The sequence below is a fragment of the Ochotona princeps genome, chromosome X, assembly GCF_030435755.1.
Source record: "Ochotona princeps isolate mOchPri1 chromosome X, mOchPri1.hap1, whole genome shotgun sequence".
NCBI classification, from domain to species: Eukaryota; Metazoa; Chordata; class Mammalia; order Lagomorpha; family Ochotonidae; genus Ochotona; species Ochotona princeps.
The window spans coordinates 38,614,055-38,633,091 of record NC_080865.1 but is presented as its reverse complement, the minus strand read 5'-3'; the positions used below and the strand labels follow the sequence as shown (position 1 = coordinate 38,633,091).

At 39.5% G+C, this 19,037-nt stretch overlaps 1 protein-coding gene across 10 annotated transcripts in view; it reads right to left on the bottom strand.

Annotated features, from left to right (window-relative positions):
* Window positions 1–19,037, bottom strand: part of ARHGEF9 (Cdc42 guanine nucleotide exchange factor 9) — a 312,355-nt gene that overhangs the window by 40,195 nt on the left and 253,123 nt on the right. For all 10 annotated transcript variants that reach the window (XM_058658589.1, XM_058658588.1, XM_058658590.1 and 7 more), the window contains one exon: window positions 696–928. In XM_058658589.1, the coding sequence (XP_058514572.1) occupies window positions 696–928 (233 nt within the window). The remainder of the gene's footprint in view (window positions 1–695; window positions 929–19,037) is intronic.

Genomic DNA, 19,037 nt, shown 5'->3' with positions numbered 1-19,037 from the left:
CTTTCACACAGATGTAGAGTCCCAAGGATTTGGGCCATTCTCTATTGCTTCCTCAGGCCAAAAGTACGCAGCTGGAGGAAGTGAAGCAGCTGGGACATGAGCTGGTGTCCATATGGGATTCCAGTGCCTGGATGTGGAGGATTAGCCCGTTGAGCCATTGCTGGCCCGTTTTTCTTTGAAATACTTAAAAATTTGGAAAAAACTGTAGTGGAAGTCACAAGTCTATTTTTCCCCATCCATACTCTTGGACTAAGGGAATGGCACAGTGGGCTTGGAGAAGAGGCGAGTGGAAAACTCTAAAGAAATCCAGGAACACAGTCTTATAAAAGAATCTAGGGTAAGTATAATCGGGGTAGGATTTTACCAGGGCATTTGAACCTTTCAAACAGGGTGAAATGTATAGTTGAAAACGTCAGAATTTTTTTTTTTTTTTGACTGAACTCAAGTTTAAGGACCAAGTTATAAAGTTCTCCCAAGGTAAGCCCTAAATTGTATAACAATGATGATGCAGATTTATTTTGTGTGCATACTGATTTACAACTTTAAAAGCAAATCTCAAAAACATTTTTCTGAATAGTGCTATGAAGTAAGCAAGAATCCATCATTAATAGAATTTAGGAAAGGCAAAAGGACACATTTTTAGTAAGGATCAACATTCACAGGAACCCTTACTCCAGTCTCCCTTACTCCCTTACCTGTGGTCTTGGGCAGTATACTTCAGAAGTTCAGCTAGCTGTAAAGGATACTTGCAGATCTTCTGTACTGGAGTCAAAAGAAAGCCATCAATAGCAATGTCAATCATCTGTTGCAACAGACGACAGGCCTCAAAGAAATGCTGGTAGCGGCTATCCTTCATCAGCTTGGAGAGCTCCATGCAGGCATCCAGGTGGTTGTTACAATACTCAGAATATATCCAGAATCCATCTTGCTGTGGCCGGGGGGTGGGGGGGGGAAGGAAAAGGAAACAGCTATTGAGGACATCAAAGAAGTCTTAAAGGGAAGAAAGATCCTGTTTTTAATGTAGGAATATAATAACAATAATAATGTTTATTATTCCTAAATTGATTCATAGAATGATAAAATATGACAAGAAATTAATAGGAAACTAGATGCACTAATGAAAGAGCTCATTTTAAAGATTTATTTTTATTGGAAAGGCAGATATACAGAGACAACGAGTGACAGAAAGATCTTCCATATACTAGTTCTCTGATCTTCCGTCTACTAGTTCACTCCCCAAGTGGCCACAATGGCTAAAGCTTAGCCAATTTGAAGGCAGGAGCCAGCCAGGAGCCTCTTCTAAGTCTCCCACATGAGTGAAAATTCCTACAGAATTGGGCCATCCTCTACTACTTTCCCAGGCCACAAGCAGAGGGCTGTATGGAAAGTAGAGCAGTTAGGACATGAATCTGTGTCCATTTGGGATCCTGGTGCTTGAAGGGGGATGATTAGCCAACTGAACCACTGTGCCAGGCCCTAAGGCGTTCTTATAGAAAATAAAAAATATGTAGAAACGAACTGAAAATTTTCAAAAAGAAAGCTACCGAAGTTCTAACGAGAGTGAGATACAGCAAGAGGTAATGTGGTAATAAAATTTTGCTATTGGGAAAATCAACATGGTGGAATACAGTAAGCATACATTTAAACAGACAGAGAACTATTAGCGGGAATGAAGCAGAGAGGGCACATTCCAGAAAATAGAAGAGGACAAGCTGATGACAATGGGGCACCTGGAGACTAACGCATATGGGAAAGCAGTGGACACAATGGTGTGTTGTTGCAGTGACCAGATACCCCATCGGCATTTAGCAAGCAGTTATCTGAGATCCATGGGAGGCCAGAGCTTCATCAGCAGCCAGGTGGGAATAGTGCAACGGAAGCCCAGCAGGTAAACACAAGCAAGGAACTACCAATCCTGCTGATTTGTTTGATTTGACCAGGAGCAGAAAGAAAGCAGTAGGTCCCAAACAGGTGGTGTGGGAACAGGGTGGATTTCACAGCCCAGGCCCGCACAAGAGCCACATCATGCTACTTTTTGTGTAGGGAGGCAAAGGCTATGGGACAGAACTGCGCAGAGAAAAACTTATTTCTGGCACAATGCATTGGACCAACGCAGCACCCTACAAGTTTCACCCAAAATGGGTCTGGATAGCCCGAGATCTAATGGCCAGCAAATCCAGAACACCATGAGAGGCATATCAGGTGCCATTTTGTACAGTGTGGCAAAGGCTGTGAGACTGCAGGGACAATAGTGAGCTGCACATGTATTTGTCCTGGATGTGAACTCACTTCAACCTCAGTGCACTGTACTGGTACCACAGGAGAAATAACACTGACTTTGGCATCATATGGATCAAAATAGGTCTGTATGGCCCTCAGACCTAACAACCAGCAGGTTCTGGCAAGATCAGCACTACCAACAATCTAGTTATTCAGGACACCTTGTGTCTCCCTAATCCTGGCAACTGCTAGAACCGGAAATGGGAGAGAAGTTGTACAGACAACGGTGCAGCCTCAGCACGGTATCACAGAGGTAGAGAGTGGTGAGCCAGAAGCTGGGGCTACGGAGACCATGGTGGACATCTAACATAAGAACCCAAACCTGGAACTTGTTGGAAAGAGTGGTATAATAGGCTGCAAGCAAAGAGCCGTGTACCAACCACAATAAGTAAAATCGAGTTGCAGACCAATGGGTGACACAGCTTAGAAACCAGACCTAAAGAGAAGAATCTGCTAACCAGAAGTACAATGACCAGAGTAAAAGAAGAGAGAAAGACACAGTGAATATTACTGAAAACTCCCCCACAAAGGAGCAAAATCCTATGCCAACCTCAGAGTTAGTTGAAGAATACATTGAGAAGATGGGGGATACAGAATTTAGAAAACTCATTATAAAGCTTCTTATCAACGATGAGAAGCACATATAGGAAATCAAGGAATTTAAGAATATGTCACACAGGAAATATCAACACTAAAACAAAGTCAAGCTGTTATTTGGAATGAAGAATGCAATAGAGAAAATTAAAAATTCATTGGAAAATCTCAATAAAATGAAGGAGGCAGAAGAAAAATCTCAGAATTGTCAACAATTAAGGTGCAGCACCTTAATTGTTGACAAATGTCTTGTTAGAGTTACAAGCCAGTCTAGATTATCCTAAAATCTGCCAAGATCAGTAAAATTATACTTCAACACAACAAATGGCTAAATACTAAAATGAAATAGACACGAGACAGCTGAATGGTACCTTATAGCCATTTTAAGGTATATAGCAGCCGGTCCTGTATACAAACTAAAATTGAAATGTCAATGAGCAAATCAGAGGTTGTGGTTAAGAACTTGTTTTTTATTTTTTTTTAACATACTGGTTACGCAAAACCATGTCAATTCCATAATGTTACAAATTGCTGTTAATGTTATATTGGGACTCTTAATTGACTGGGATGATATTCTACCAGCTCTAACTTTGGACCAGTAATGGTCTCCCCAAGAAACTGTTCAACCCATCTGGACAATAAGTAGCTGGACTCTATGTTTGGTATATGTTTGCAAGGAAAGAATCTTGATTGAATTTGAACTGTAATACTGCACCAAGGTGGAGGAATCCACCAGGGGGGAGGGGCGTGGGGAGGGGTGGGGGGATTCCCAGAGCCTATGAAACTGTCACATAATGCATAATAATTAATAAAAAAAAAATCTCAGAATTGGAATATATTTCTAGTCACAACGGGGAAACAATCTAAAAGGAAAAAAAAAAGCTCAAAGACTATGCCTCTTCCACACCTGCCCTACAAATTATATTCAAAGATGTTCTCATGACAGAGAAAATGAATAGCACCCACCAAAACCAAAGGCAAATGTGAAGAATTCCCCAATAAATAAAAACAAAGGAGTAAATCTAACAACGAAGAGCCAATTGCTAAAATGACATGATCAAATTACCACCCATTCATATTAACCCTGAATGTAAATGGATTAAGCCCATCATTCAAAGTTCATAAAGCAGTAGATTGGATAAAAAAACAAAACCCATCTCTCTGTTGCTTACAGCAGACACGTATCACCAACAAAGATCAGTGGAAACTATATATCATGGTTTTTAATGGTTTTGCTTTTATTTTCATTTCTTCAAAACTTTTTTTTCTCATTAGATTCTTCACTGATTCTTTCTCATTTCTTAAGTGACACATTAGTCATTCAATATCATGTTATTTAACGTCATGGCATTGTAAATTTCTATTTTTCTTCCTGTTGTTGTTTTTGTTTTGTCCCTTTATATTTACAGGGATGTATAATAACTACAATGCAGACTATCATATCCAGATGTGAGGATACAATGCAGTAAACATCTCTACTTCCAGACAAAGATGGACTCTCAATGAAACTGTTTACTATATCTTGACAATAGGATGCTGGACTCTGCCATTGTCCATGCCAACAATGATGGACATATGACTCTTTGTGAGGAACTACACAATTGTGATCATGTGGGGGAAATTGGGGAGGAGAAGGAGATTTGGAAGCGGGTAAGAGAAATCCCAGAGCCTATGGAACTGAATCATAAACTAGTAATATAAAAAACTATTTGGATATAAATTTTTCAAATAAAAAATGCTCTGCCTAAAATTATCACCTCTATCAATTTGTCAATTTCTATGGTGATATCATTAAAAAAAAAGCAAGGCTCACAGATTTGCTTTCATGGTCAAGGACAGGTGGACTTTCATTCTGAAGAAATAACAATGTTAGTGAAAGTTCCACTGGTAATTGATGCCTGCTTTGTCATTCTCACTTTTGCCTATTGCTTTATGTTAAGCAATTTGGAAGTGAGTTTAATGCTTCTGTGAATAATATTCTGTCATCACTTGGTTTTGCTTTATGCTTTGTAAAAATGGTCCTATTAAAGTGTTTAATTTCCTTTTAAAAAAAATAGGCAACTCTGCTACTGGGTCACAAAAGAAATCTGTCAAATACTTTACTTGTGGCAATCAGAGTATGTCGATTCAGATATATCCTGCCACTGAGAACAGAAAAGCTGAAAAAATACTGAATCTTGTATGAAAAATATCATATAATTCAGAACCTCAACTTTTCTCCACAAAATATGCCTTAAGAAATGCCACTTGAGTGCAGGACTAGCACCGGTGCCATTGTGTAGTATGATAAGCTTCTGCCTGCATCACATCCCATATGGGCGCCACTTTATGTCCTCACTGCTCCACTTCCAACCCAACTTCCTACTAACTGCCTGGGAAAGCAGGGGAGGATGGCTCAGGTTCTTGGACACCTGTAATCATGGGGGCGTGGGAGCAAGGGGTGAGGGAACAGGGGAAGTTCCTGGCTCTTGGCTGCTGCCTTCAGATAGGATCAGCTCAGCTCCAGCCATTGCAGCCATTTGGGAAGTGAACCACCAGATGAAAGAGCTATCTCACTTGTCTCCTCTCTATAACTCTATCTTTCAAATAAAAATAAGTGAAATAAGATACATCTTTTCAAAATGGAGAAAATGCAGTTTGAATTTAATGTAGGGGTAAGGGTAAAATGAATACAAGTTAGATATCAATGGCTCGGCAGAAAAATATAAGAGTGTGTACATGTATTCGGAAAAGGAAAGAGGAAATTGAGAAAAAGAAAGGATACTAAAATGACAAAGACGATGAAATATTAACAATATGTGATCTTGGTAAATGAGATTTATGTATTCTTTGTACTACTACTGTGTTTCAACTTTTCTACCAGTTTGAAATTACCAAATAAAGTTTTTTTTTAAATTCGTCAAATTTTTTATAAATTGCTCAATATGCAATTTTTTAAAAAAGCTGCTACAAGAAAAAACAAATCATTGAAAAAAAAACCCAACAAGGAATCTCAACTGAACTTGAGCTGTGGTTATGCAACAAGGTGGAGGAATCCACCATGGTGGGAGGGTTTGGGGATGGGTGGGGAGAATCCCAGTGCCTATGAAACTGTGTCACATAATACAATGTAATTAATGAATTAAAAATAATAAATAAATTTTAAAAACCCAACAGGAACAACAATAAGCAAAAGTAATAAGAAAATAGGGCTATTACAAATAGGTTTTTTAGAAAAATCAGGAGAAATAGTAAACAAGAAAGAATGATGCACTACATTTCACAGGGATTTACCCCAATTCATTTCACTTGATTAAGGGGGAAATCAATCATTTCAACAGATACAGAATAAGTATTTGCAAAAATGCAGTTATGATAAAAGCCATGAAAACCTAGAAATAAAAAGAAACTATCTCAGTATACTGAAGGAAAACCCTAAAGCTAATACATTCTCTGGTGAAATACTGAAAGCTTGCCCCTGAGATCAGCAACAAGACAAAGCTGCCCACTCCTCATTTCTAGCTAACACTGTATTACGTATCCTGGCCAATGCAATAAGACAGAAAATAGATGGCACACAGATTGAAAATATATGATTATATATGCATTTAATCGTAAGAAAATCACAGAAATTAGAATTATGAATGGAGCAATGTGCTAGGATACAAAGTTAATGCATAAATGTCAATGTATAGCAACAAGTTGTAAGAGAACAAAAATTTAAAATATTACTTTGCAATAGCACCAAAACTCACTCAATGCTCAGAATTCAATTTTTAGGTAGAGGATTTTGACAAAATGGCAGGTTCGGAAAGGTAAGCCTTCATTTCTTCTACAACAAAGTACAAATAAGCAGGTGTGAATGAACAAACATAACTCCGGAAGAGTTTTGAAGTCCACCTAAAACACAGTGGGGGTTGGTATCGTGATGCAGTGCGTTATGTTGTTACTTGCAATACTGCATCCATCACATATCGGAGCACCAGTTTGGGTCTCAGCTGCTCTGATTCTGATCCAGCTCCCTGCTAATGTGCCTGGGAAAGCAACAGAAGATGGTCCAATTACTTGGGGCCCTGCCACTCATATGGGATAACCAGATGGAATTAGAAGCTCATTGCTTCAGCCAGGATCTGGAATAACCACAGCCACAAATGATCCAGCAGAAAGAAATCTCCTTTTCTTTGTCACTATGCCTTTAAAATGTGGGCAATGCAGGCAGGAGGAAAGGTGGAGTGAAAAGTATTACTATGCTCCTAAATCTGTATTGTGAAATACATGGAATGTGTTTCCCTTACATAAATAAGTTATTTTTAAAAAGAACTCAAAGCTGGGCCCTGCACGGTAGCGTAGTGGCTAAAGACCTCACCTTCCACTCACTGGTATTCCCTATGGGCTCCGGGTCATGACCCAGAAGCCCTGCTTCCCATCCAGCTCCCTGCTTGTGACCTAGGAAAGCAGATACGGCAGATACGGATAACCCAAAGCCTTGCAACACTACACCTGGAAGAAGCTCCTGGTTCCTGGCTTCAGATCAGCTCAGCTCTGGACATTATGGACACCTGGGGAGTGAATCAACAAATGAAAGATCTTCCTCTCTGTCTCTCTTCCTCTCTGTATATCTGCCTTTCTAATAAAAAATGAATAAATCTTCTTTAAAAAGAACTCAAAGCAACACAGTGGAAAGGAAAATGTAAAATAAGAATAATCATACAGAAATGGTAGGAAGAACAGAAAATTCTGCCAGCATCATCTCATCATCTCGTCCTTCAAACCAGCACTGCCTGAGCATTGTGGAGCTCTCTAGTTCTATGTCCCCTTTGAAAGAGAAAGGATAGTAGGGTATATAACAAGTTTCTCAAACTTTCTGGGGTACTGCCCAAATGAGTAGCTTTACTTTCATCCAATCCAGATCTCTGCGGGGTGGGAGGGGATTTGGCATAGCTGAGACATATGGAAACTGTGGAGAATAAGTAAGAGAGATGGGCTCTATTAGTATCAGCCAGCCAAAAGGAACCAATGGGATCTTTCTATTGAGAACCTCAACAAACACATGGTCCCTTGTGCCCTTTACATTTTTTAGAAACAAAGGTTCCTCCTCAGTGGTTAAAAGACAGACCCTAGTAACCTATTCTGCAAAAAAACTGTAGAAGCTTTCAATGCTGAGAAAACTAACTTCTAGCACAGTAGCAACAGATTCCTGCAGTCTATGCTGTGGAGCCCCCACAATATTTTTTTCCTTCAGAGTTTTAGTGTACTTGGGTCGTGTCCCATCTCTCATCCACTGCACTGAGCTGGAAATAGTTTCCCAATTACTGTTTGTGTTGTTGCCCTTACCCAAGGACCAAATCCTGCAGTCTATATTTCCTAGGTCCCTGATCAATGAGTACTTCCATGACCTGTGCAGCTGTGCAAGAAATTACCTCAGCTATGACCAGCATAGGAACTCACTCAGAGACCCAGCCTAGTAGCCTCTGCATTCTCAAGTCATGTTATTATCACTTCTCCCTGAAAACACTCAAGTTGATGTCCCCTCCTTGGGTGTTCTGTCCCAAGGACTCCGACACTACTATGTGTATGTCCAGAAACAGCCTCAAGGTCACCCATTGTGGGTTCCAGTACAACCATGCACAGACAACACAGACTGATGAAACCAGGCTATAGCACAATGCTAGCCATGGTATCCACAACTTGGAATATATAACCACCTGGCCTTCTATTTCAGTGCCAGCTGCTATCACTGTTTATTTTTTCTACCCATTGCTGGTCTCTGAACTTACACACATAGTGATATCACCATCTTGGTCCTGTAGTTGTCCACCCATAGAAAGACTGATTCTGATAACTAGATCTTGATAACACCCAAAGTTGATCTATGCAATGGTGTATATACATGATTCCAGCCTTCATCATTAGTTGCCTGCAGTTGGTCTTACTCATTGTCACTTACCTCAGTCTTTACCACCTTGTACAAAACCACAGCTGGCTACTGCTATCATACATGTCTTCAATTAGCCCCTCCAATAGAATTTGTCCACAATACTCCAATGCTGATAGGCATATTATCTAGTCAATTGATCCAAAGGAAAACTAAGACTCTCATCAGTCTCACAGTTGCAGTCTACATTTCACAGTTTTTTAAAGTTGCTAACTGTATGAGCCAACAAGATACAATGTTTAACCCAGACATTGAATAACTCTGTGGCTTAGTGTCAAATGGCAATACACCTATTGCCACAACAGGTCCTCTACAGTCAGCACTTTCTTTATCTAAGTGAGTTCATAAAATAAGGAAGCAATATCTGCTTCTTGAAAAATTATAGGCAACCTTGAAAGACTATAAGGAGCAAGAAGAATGTGAAGAAATGACATCACCAATGGACCCACCAAATGACATCATCAAATGAACTTCCAACAACTAAAGCCCAAACAAGCTCCATGAATTGCCTAAGAATCACAAATAGTTGTTCTAAAGGAGACTGGTGAATTAAAAGAACAAAGATAAACAGACAAAAACAGAAAACAATATAAGATCAAAATGAATCACTCACTAAACAAAAAAAATATTAAAAACAGAAAAATGCAAAAATATTTAAATATCTCACGTTCAAAAAGAAATGGTGAAAGCACTGTGGTCTAGTGGGTAAAGCCAAACCTATGGCACCAGCATCCCACATAAGTGTACCAATTTTCAAGTCTTGGCTGCTCCACTTCTAATACAGCTCCTTCATAATGAGCTTGGAAGGCAGAAGAAGATGGCCCAAGTCTTTGGTACCCTGCAACCAAGCAGGAGACTTGGAAGAAGCTCCTAACTCTTGGCTTCAGCCCAGCCCAGCCCAGCTCTGATCGTTGTGGTCATTTGGGGAGTAAATCTCTCTTTCTAGCTCTACCTTTCAAATAAATTAATCTTTTTAAATGGTGGCATCATCCAGACAATAAGGAAAGAGTGAATTTTCATCACTTTAAGCCAAATGTACTAGGGCTGGTGCAATGGCTCAACTGGTTAATCCATCTACAAGTCCTGACATCCCACATGGTGCGGGTTTGTGTCCCAGTTGTTGCACTTCTGATTAGCTTCCCTGCCTATGGCCAAGGAAAGCAGTGGAGGATGGCCCAGAGCCTTTGGAACCTGTACCACTATTGGGAGACCAAAAGAGGCTCCTGGCTATTGGCTTCAGAATGAATCAGCAGGTGGAAGATCTTTCTCTCTGTATCTCCTTCCCTATTCTTCCTATAAAATCAAAGTATTTAATGAAAAGCAAACAACAATAGCAAAAAATAAATGTACCTAAAAGATACACAGAGCCTATCCTACAAGCCGGAACACACGTTTTTTTTCAAGTGCACAAGGATTAGTCTCAAGGATAAAACACATTAAGCCACAAAACTAGTCTTACATAATTTGACAAAAATGAAGCATGCAAGTGTCTTTTCTGATCATAACATTTTATGAAGCTAGAAATAAAAACAGAAAAAACATGGAAATTCTCAAATTACAAGAACTTCACATTCATGACTGAATTCTAACACATTTAAAATGGGGTCCTGATAAAAGGGTTAAGTTCGTTTTTTTGTTTTGTTTTGTTTTTCCTATAGTGCCTTACCATTGTGCTTTGTTATGATTAGGCAACAAGGGCCTTATAAATTGTTGGTGCCAAGATCTTAACCTTCTCAATTTTAAGAACTGACTTAAAAAATGTTCTTTATATATTAGTCTATGGCAATGTTATAATTGTACCAGCACAAAATGGACTAATGCATGTACATTAAATGTCATGTTCCTAAAAGTCACTGAGTCAAAGAAGAAATCAAAAGAGGAAATAAAAAAATATTTTAAGATAAATGCAAATGAAATTGAAATATACTAAAACATTTAGGATGCTGAAAAGACAGTTTCAAAGCAATGTATGTGTATAGTTGCAAAGAAAAATCTCAATATCCTTTGTATGCAGACAATGCCATGGTTATAAAAGAAAATCAGTTCCATTCTCAATAGTCACAAAAACTTCAGGCTTTGAAATAAATTTAAGCAATGAGATGAAAGATTTCTATGATGAAAATTATGAAATAACAAAAACTAAAAAATGTACATCATGGAAAAATGTTCCATGTTCATTGACTGGAAGAATTAATAACATAAAAAGTTCATATTACCAAAAGTAATTTACAGAATCAATGTGATGTGAATCAAAATATCAATGACATTTTCAGATCTAGAAATGATGATGTTAGGAATCATAGAGAAACACAGGAGAAAACGAACAGCTAACAGTCCTAAGCAGCAAAATCAAAGCTGGAGGAATAACAATACCAGGCTTCAAGACATTCTACAAGGAAGTTGCAATCACAACTGTCTGATACTAACACAAAAACAGACATGCAGATGAGCGGAACAGAATAGATACAGCAAATATTAATTCATACATCTACAACCAACCAGTGTTTGGTAAATGAACTGAAATCCATTGCTGGAGAGAAGGCAATCTCTTCAATAAATGGTGCTGGGAAATGTATATCTATGGGTATAAAAGTATGAAACAAAATCCTACTTAACACCTTATACAAAAATCAATTCAAAATGGATCAAGGACCTAAACTGGATATCATCAATTTATTAGGAAAAAAAACATTGGGGAAACTCTGAAAGGTGCTGACATAAAAACTTGGGAGAAATTACTTGCAGTATTCACCTAATAAAGGATTAACATCTAGGATCTATAAAGAGGCTAACAAAATCAACAGTAAACCAAAGAAACCAGTTAAGAAATGGGTGAAGGACATGAGTAGACTACTTTCAAAGGATGAAATACAAATGGCTCATCCAGACTTCAGGGAAATGCAAATAAAAAACACAATAAGGATTTACCTTACCAAAATTTAGAATAAACACACACACACACACACACACACACACACACTATGGAATAGTACTTAGCCATAAGAATGAAATTAAACGGTCACTTTGAGATATGATACTTAATTTTAGCCCATGTTTATTCTTCTATGACACTGTGGTCTTTCTATTTTTCACTTGAGGAATATTTTGACAGTACCAAATTAAGCCTGTGAATATGGAGTGAGTTAAAATTATGCATTTGGGAACACTCATGAAGAGAGTGAAAAGGGGGTATTGGGTGGAGCAGGGCAGGTAAGGAAGTGTGGTTGTATTCTTATCAAACAAAGATAACCTGTTCTTTTATATTAATAAAAATCAATAAAAGAAAGAAAATGAAGAACCTAACATTACACCTTAAAAAACTAGGAAAAGAATGAAAAATGAAACACAAAATTAGCAATAAGAATGAAACAATAAAGATCAGAGCAGACTGAAATCAAATAGTGAATAGCAAATAACTAGAAAAAGCAATTGTATAGATTTTAAAAAACCAAAATCAATAAACCCTTAGCTTGACTGAGAATAAGAGAGAAGGCCTATATAAATGAAGTCAGAGGTGAGGGTGGATACATTACAAAGATGCCATAGAAATCATAAGGGACTACTATCAATAGTTAAATACCAAAATTAAAAAAAAAAAAACCACCTTGGATATCCTATAGGACCACTGATAAATTCCTAGGAAAAAATTACCTACTATAATTTAATTAAGAGAAAATATAGCCAGAACACATGATTTACAAATAAAGAGATTAAATTAGTAATGAACATTTCCCAGCAACAAAAGACCAGGACCAGATGGCTTCAAGGCTGAATTCTTCCAATTATTCAAGGAATGATTAATATCAAACTCTGTTAAGTTATTCCAAAAATGGAATTAGAGACAACTCCAAAATCATTTATGAAGCAAAAATTACCCTTATATAAAAGACAAGATAATAGAAGGAAAGAAAACTAAAGCCCAATACCTCTGATGAACACAGGAATACAGAACACTAACAAACAAAATGCAACAACATATAAAAAAAAGCTATGCACTATGACTAAGTGGAATTAATCCCTGGAGTGCAAGTTTAATACATGCAAATCAGCTTATAGGATATTCTAAGTTGATAAACGGAATGATTAATCCACTGGATTACTTCAAAATGCACAATAAATCTGACACACTTCAACATCCTTTTATGATAAAACTGCTTAACAAATTAGGTATATAAAGAAATTTCTTCAGGACAATAAAGGCCATTTATGAGAATCACACAGGCATTAACAGGTAGCTCCTGAGCAGCTTCCTTCCAATGTAGATCCTAGAAAGCAACATTAAAATGGGTCCCTGAACTCTGTGGAGGAGACCTGGAGTGTGTTACTGGCTTTGACCTGGCCCTGGGCCTAGTTGATGCAGGTATTTACAAAGAGAACTGGACAGTGTGATCTCTCTCACACACAAATAAATTATTTTTAAAAGGCTCAATAATAAAATAAATGAAAACTTTCTATCCAAGTTCTGGTATAAGTCAAGGATGCCCACCATCACCACTTCTATTCAACATAGTATTCAAGGTCCTAGCACCAAGAATCATGCAAGAAAAGTAATGGAACACATCCAAATTGGAAAGGAAGAATGATTGCTATTTGCAGATGATGATTCTATAAGTAGAAAAACCACAAGAAATGTGCTAGCGTTAATAACTGATTCCAGCAAACTTGTACTACACAGATCTCACACACAAAGTTTCAGTTCTTCAGATAAAGCTATCTTTAAAAATAAAAATAATCATATTTATGTTAGTATCATTAGAAATAGAAATAAATTTAACCAAGATGAATGATATCTACCTAGAAGACTACAAAGAATTAATTAAAAAAACTGAAGATACAAATATATAGAAGCAGGCAAGCCACATGGGCTCAGCTAGCTAATCCTCCACCTCCAATCACCGGCATCCCATGTGAGTGCCAACTTGTGTCCTGACTGCTCTACTTTCCATCCAGCTCCCTGGTTATGGCCTGAGAAAGCAGCACAGGATGGTCCAGTGCCTTCAGACCCTGCAGCCATGTAGGAAACCTGGAAGAAGCTGCTGGCTCCTGGGATTACATCAGCTTAGCCCCGGCTGTTGTGGTCATTTAGGGAGTGAAACTGCACATGGAAGATCTTTCTCTTGTTTTCTTTCTTTTTTTTTTTTCATTAAATCTGTCTTTCCAAGAAGAATCATTAAATCTTAAAAAAAATGGAAGTAAATTCTGTGTTCATGTACGAAAAGAATCAGTACTTTAAAATTGTTCATCCCATCCAAAATGATATATCTTCTTAAAATATCCCCTATTAAACTCCCAAGGGCATTTGGAATGGAATGGAATGGAATGGAAATACATAAAACAAATCTAGGGCCCTGCACAGGAGCTTAGTGGTTAAAGTCCACACCTTGCACATGCGAAGATCCCATATGGGCACTGGTTTGTGTCCCGGCAACCCTGCTTCCCATCCAGCTCCCTGCTTGTGGCCTGGGAAAGCAGTCAAGGACAGCCCAAAGCCTTGACACCGTGCACCCTTGCTGGAGACTCGGACGAGGATCCTGGCTCCTGGTATCAGATTGGTGAAGCTCTGGCCATTGTGGCCACTTGTGGAGTGAATCAGCTCCTGTCTCTCCTCCTCTCTGTATATCTGACTTTTCAATAAAAACTAAACAAATCTTTAAAAAAGAAAAACAACTCTATAATTTGTAAGGAAATATGATAATGCCTCCATAGCCAAAGAAATCCTAAGATAGAAATAGTTGATGTTATCACAGTTCCTGATTTCAAACAATATCACAATACTTAGATAAACTGAAAAGTATGCTACTGCCATAAAAAAGATATATAAACTAATGGGATTGAATAGAGAGTTCAAAAAACCCAAGCAAATAGTCAACCGATTTATAAGATACAATGGGAAAAGGGTAGTCTTTGCAGTAAATGTAAAGCTATCTTTTATACATAAGGGGGAAATAAAGACATTCCCACACAAATAAAAACTGAGAGAATTTATTACTACCAGATCACTTGCAAAAAAATATCCTGGGAGTTCTTCAAAATGAAAGAGACATTATCTTCTAAGGATTTTACCTAGGAAATACATTGTCTGTTATCTTTAGATTAATAAAAATAAAAAAACACAAGAAATAAATATCATAAGGTAGAAAACGCATGAGTAAATATGCAAATTTAGGATGTTCTGATATTGTGAACACTGTGCATAATCTTTAATGTGAATAATAAAGTCATAATTGCTACATTAGACTGCTAAGAGATAAGCAATACATGAAGAGAGAAAATGGAACACGAAAATGGTTGAGAAAACCAGTTATCCACATGCAAAATATTGAAACTAATACTTACATCATACACAAAATCAACTAAAAATGAATGAGAAGAAAATTTAAGATTTAAGCTGACACTTGATCAGCCATATGATCCAGCAATCCCACTTCTGGAACTACATCCGTAGGAAAAGAAATCTGCATATGAGAAAATGAACTGTACCCCTATATTTTCAGCAGTACGATCTACAATAGCATAGACAGGGAAACAATCCAGGTGGCCATCCAAAGAGCAGTGGATAAAGAAACCATGGGAGGAGACTCGCAAGATGGCCGACATAGGAGGAAGACTGTGAGAGAGCTCACAGACAGAGAGGGCTAGAACGCGACAAAAGCGTAAGTGGAGCAGCATAGAACTACAGGGAGAAGAACGTGAAGTTCCCTGGACAGTGTGGAGCCAAAAAAATCCACACAACTCGGAAGAGCAACCAGGGAAAAACAAAACAAAGCAAAGGACAGGGAAGACGACTTTCCGCTCCTGACCTGCTGAGTCACCTCTGAGTGCAGACGCTGAAAGCCGCCGACGAACCCAAAGACCGACCCGCAGACGCTGTGGCCGTGAGGACCTGCGGTGATTGGGACCCGCTGGCATCTGCTCACCCTGGTCACCAGGACTCGCCAAGACCTGCCCCGCTGCGGACACCAGGACCCGGAATCACCGGGACCCGCCGGCATCTGCCCACCCTGGTCGCCAACCCCCGGGACCTGCACCAGCCGCAGCCTCCAGGCTCCATCGAGACCCGCGCGGAGACCAGCAACGGACGCAGCAGTCGGGAGACGCACCGGCGGCCAGGATTCCCACCAGAGGAAGAGGCAGACTGCAAGAACCTGAGGTTTGAGTGAGTTGGGTGGGGACAGTGGTGGGTTGGAGGCTTCGGGAGTTGGCCCCCCAGGGGCACGGACAGAGCCTGAACACAGGGCGAGTGCCTTGAAACTGCCAAAACTGTGTCTGGGAGAAAGGCAAAAGGCACACTGGATACTCCCCTGTGCCTTTGCGGTCTGGCACTCAGCTGGGCGGTGCTATCCCACAGGAACCCAAGCACGCCTCTGGGCTGGGCAGTTCCCTGCTAGCGCCGGGGCGGTCGGTCCCCTGCAAGTGCTGGGGTGGGCGGGCCTGCGCAGGAGGCGTTTCCAGAGAGCACCTGGAACACCCCACGCCCTATAGTCCCTTGCTCCGAGCCCTGTGATCCAGTGCACAGGGGGCGCGCACAGAGAGTGCCTTCACTCCCCCACGCCCTGTGGTAGCATACCTGTAGGGGACGAGCTGAGAGTGCGCTTTGAATCCTCTGGGCCCTGGAAGTGGCGCCCTGAGGTCCAGTGTTCTGGAGACGCACCAAAAGTGCCTTGAAAATTCCCACACCCTGCTACTCCACGCCTGCAGACTCCGATCTCTACAGGATAGTGCTTGGAGACCCCTCAGCACACTGGTGCCTAGGTCTCTCAAAAAAGAAACACTAACACAATGGGAAGAAATACCAGAAAAGGTAATGATCCAGATGAGAGTGCCAACACCCTACCAATAAAGGATCGAAAGCCAATGTCTATTTCGGAGATGCGAGATGAAGACATAGAAGATCTACCAGACAAGGAATTCAAAAAAATAATGTTAAAATATGTCAGAGACAATGAGAAGAATTGGGAGGACTTCAAGGAATTCAAGAACCACATAGCCTCAGAAATACAACAAATGAAAAGTAAAATCCTTGACTTAGAGCACAAAATTGAGAGCCTAACCAACAGAACAAATACAGCAGAAGAGAGGATCTCTGAAACGGAAGACACACAAAACGAACACACCCAGTTCATTAAACAGCTGGAGACAAGTCTGAACAAAGCCAATAAGACCATACAAGAAATGAAAGACAACCTCAGAAAATCAAATATTAGGATTATTGGCCTTCCTGAAGGAGCGGAAAAAGAATCAGGAATGCAAATGGTGCTCGACGAAATTATACAGGAAAACTTTCAAAACACTTGGAACATGAATCCAGCTCAAATCCAGGACGGTCAGAGGACTCCCAGCAGATATGACCCAAAGAGATCTTCACCCAGACATATGGTGCTCAAGTTCCACTCCAACGAAGACAAAGAAAGAATCCTGAGACAAGTACGAAGCAGAGAAAAGATCACATACCGGGGAAAACCAATCAGGATCACGGCTGACTTTTCTGAAGAGACCTTACAAGCAAGAAGAGAATGGACAAAGATCTTCCAAATCCTGAATCAGAACAACTGTCAACCAAGAATATTGTACCCAGCAAAGATCTCATTCGTATTTGAGAACGAAATCAAATACTTCCACAGCAAAGAGAAATTAGAAGAATATGCCAGCACAAAACCAGCTCTACAAAATCTCCTTAGAAATGCACTAATTCCAGAAAAAAAGGAGGTGAATCATAAGCAAAGATGGCAAACAGGAAGGTCCCCCCACTAAAGTCCACACAAGGAAGGGCAATAACACAGATATCAACACCCACAAAAACAAGTATGGCAGGGCAAAATCACAACCTCTCAATTTTAACTCTCAACACAAATGGCCTGAACTCACCAATCAAAAGGCATAGATTAACAGAATGGATTACCAAACAGCACCCAACTATCTGTTGCCTACAAGAGACACATCTAACCAGAAGAGATTCGAAGAAGCTGAAAGTGAAAGGTTGGAAACAGATATTTCATGCCAATGGACGAGAAAAAAAGGCTGGGGTAGCTGTCTTAATTTCAGATGATGTGGACTTCAATCTGACACACATCAAAAAGGACAGGGAAGGACATTATATATTGGTGAAGGGACTGATCCATCAGGAAGTAATTACCATTGTGAACATATATGCACCAAATTCAAACGCACCTAGCTACGTGAAGCAATTACTCACGGACTTAAGGGGAGACATAGATATGCACACAATAATAGTGGGTGATCTTAACACCCCACTAACAACTATAGACAGATCAACAAAACAAAAACTCAACAAAGAAACAACAGAATTCATACAAACAATAGAACAACTGGACTTGGTTGACATTTATAGAATTTTTTACCCTAAGGCCACAGATTATACATTTTTTTCAGCAGTGCATGGCACCTTCTCCAGGATCGACCACATGATAGGACACAAAGCAAACCTAAATAACTTCAAAAAGATAGGAATCATACCATGTACCCTCTCAGACCACCACGGAATGAAGCTGGAAATCAGCAATTCAAAATGCCCCAGGAAATACAGAAACTCTTGGAGGCTGAACAATATGCTACTAAACGAACAATGGATCAGAGAAGAAATTAAAGATGAGATCAAAAAATTTATGGAAACCAATGAAAACTCTGACACAACATTCCAAAATTTGTGGGACACTGCCAAAGCAGTGCTACGGGGTAAACTCATCGCAATTGGAGCTCATGTCAAGGCCCAAGAGAGGCGCCAAATACAGGAACTAAACACACACCTCCAGGAACTGGAAAAACAACAGCAGAAGAGCCCCACACACAATAGGAAACAAGAAATCATCAAAACAAGGGAGGAAATCAACCAGATAGAAATAAAAAAAACCATACACAAAATCAATGAATCAAAAAGCTGGTTTTTTGAGAAGATAAACAAGATAGACACTCCACTGGCCCGACTGACAAAGAAAAAACAAGAGAAGGCAAGAATTACCAGCATCAAAGATGAAAAAGGCAACATAACAACAGACACCGCATCCATTAAGGCCATAATTAGAAATTACTACAAAGCACTGTACTCCAACAAATCAGAAGATCACCAAGAAATGGAAAAGTTCTTAGACTTCTACCACTTGCCAAAACTTAGCCCAGAGGCAACAAACGACCTGAACAAACCCATAACTGAAGTAGAGATTGAATCAGTGATTAAAGACCTCCCAACAAGGAAAAGCCCAGGCCCAGACGGCTTCACTACAGAATTCTACAA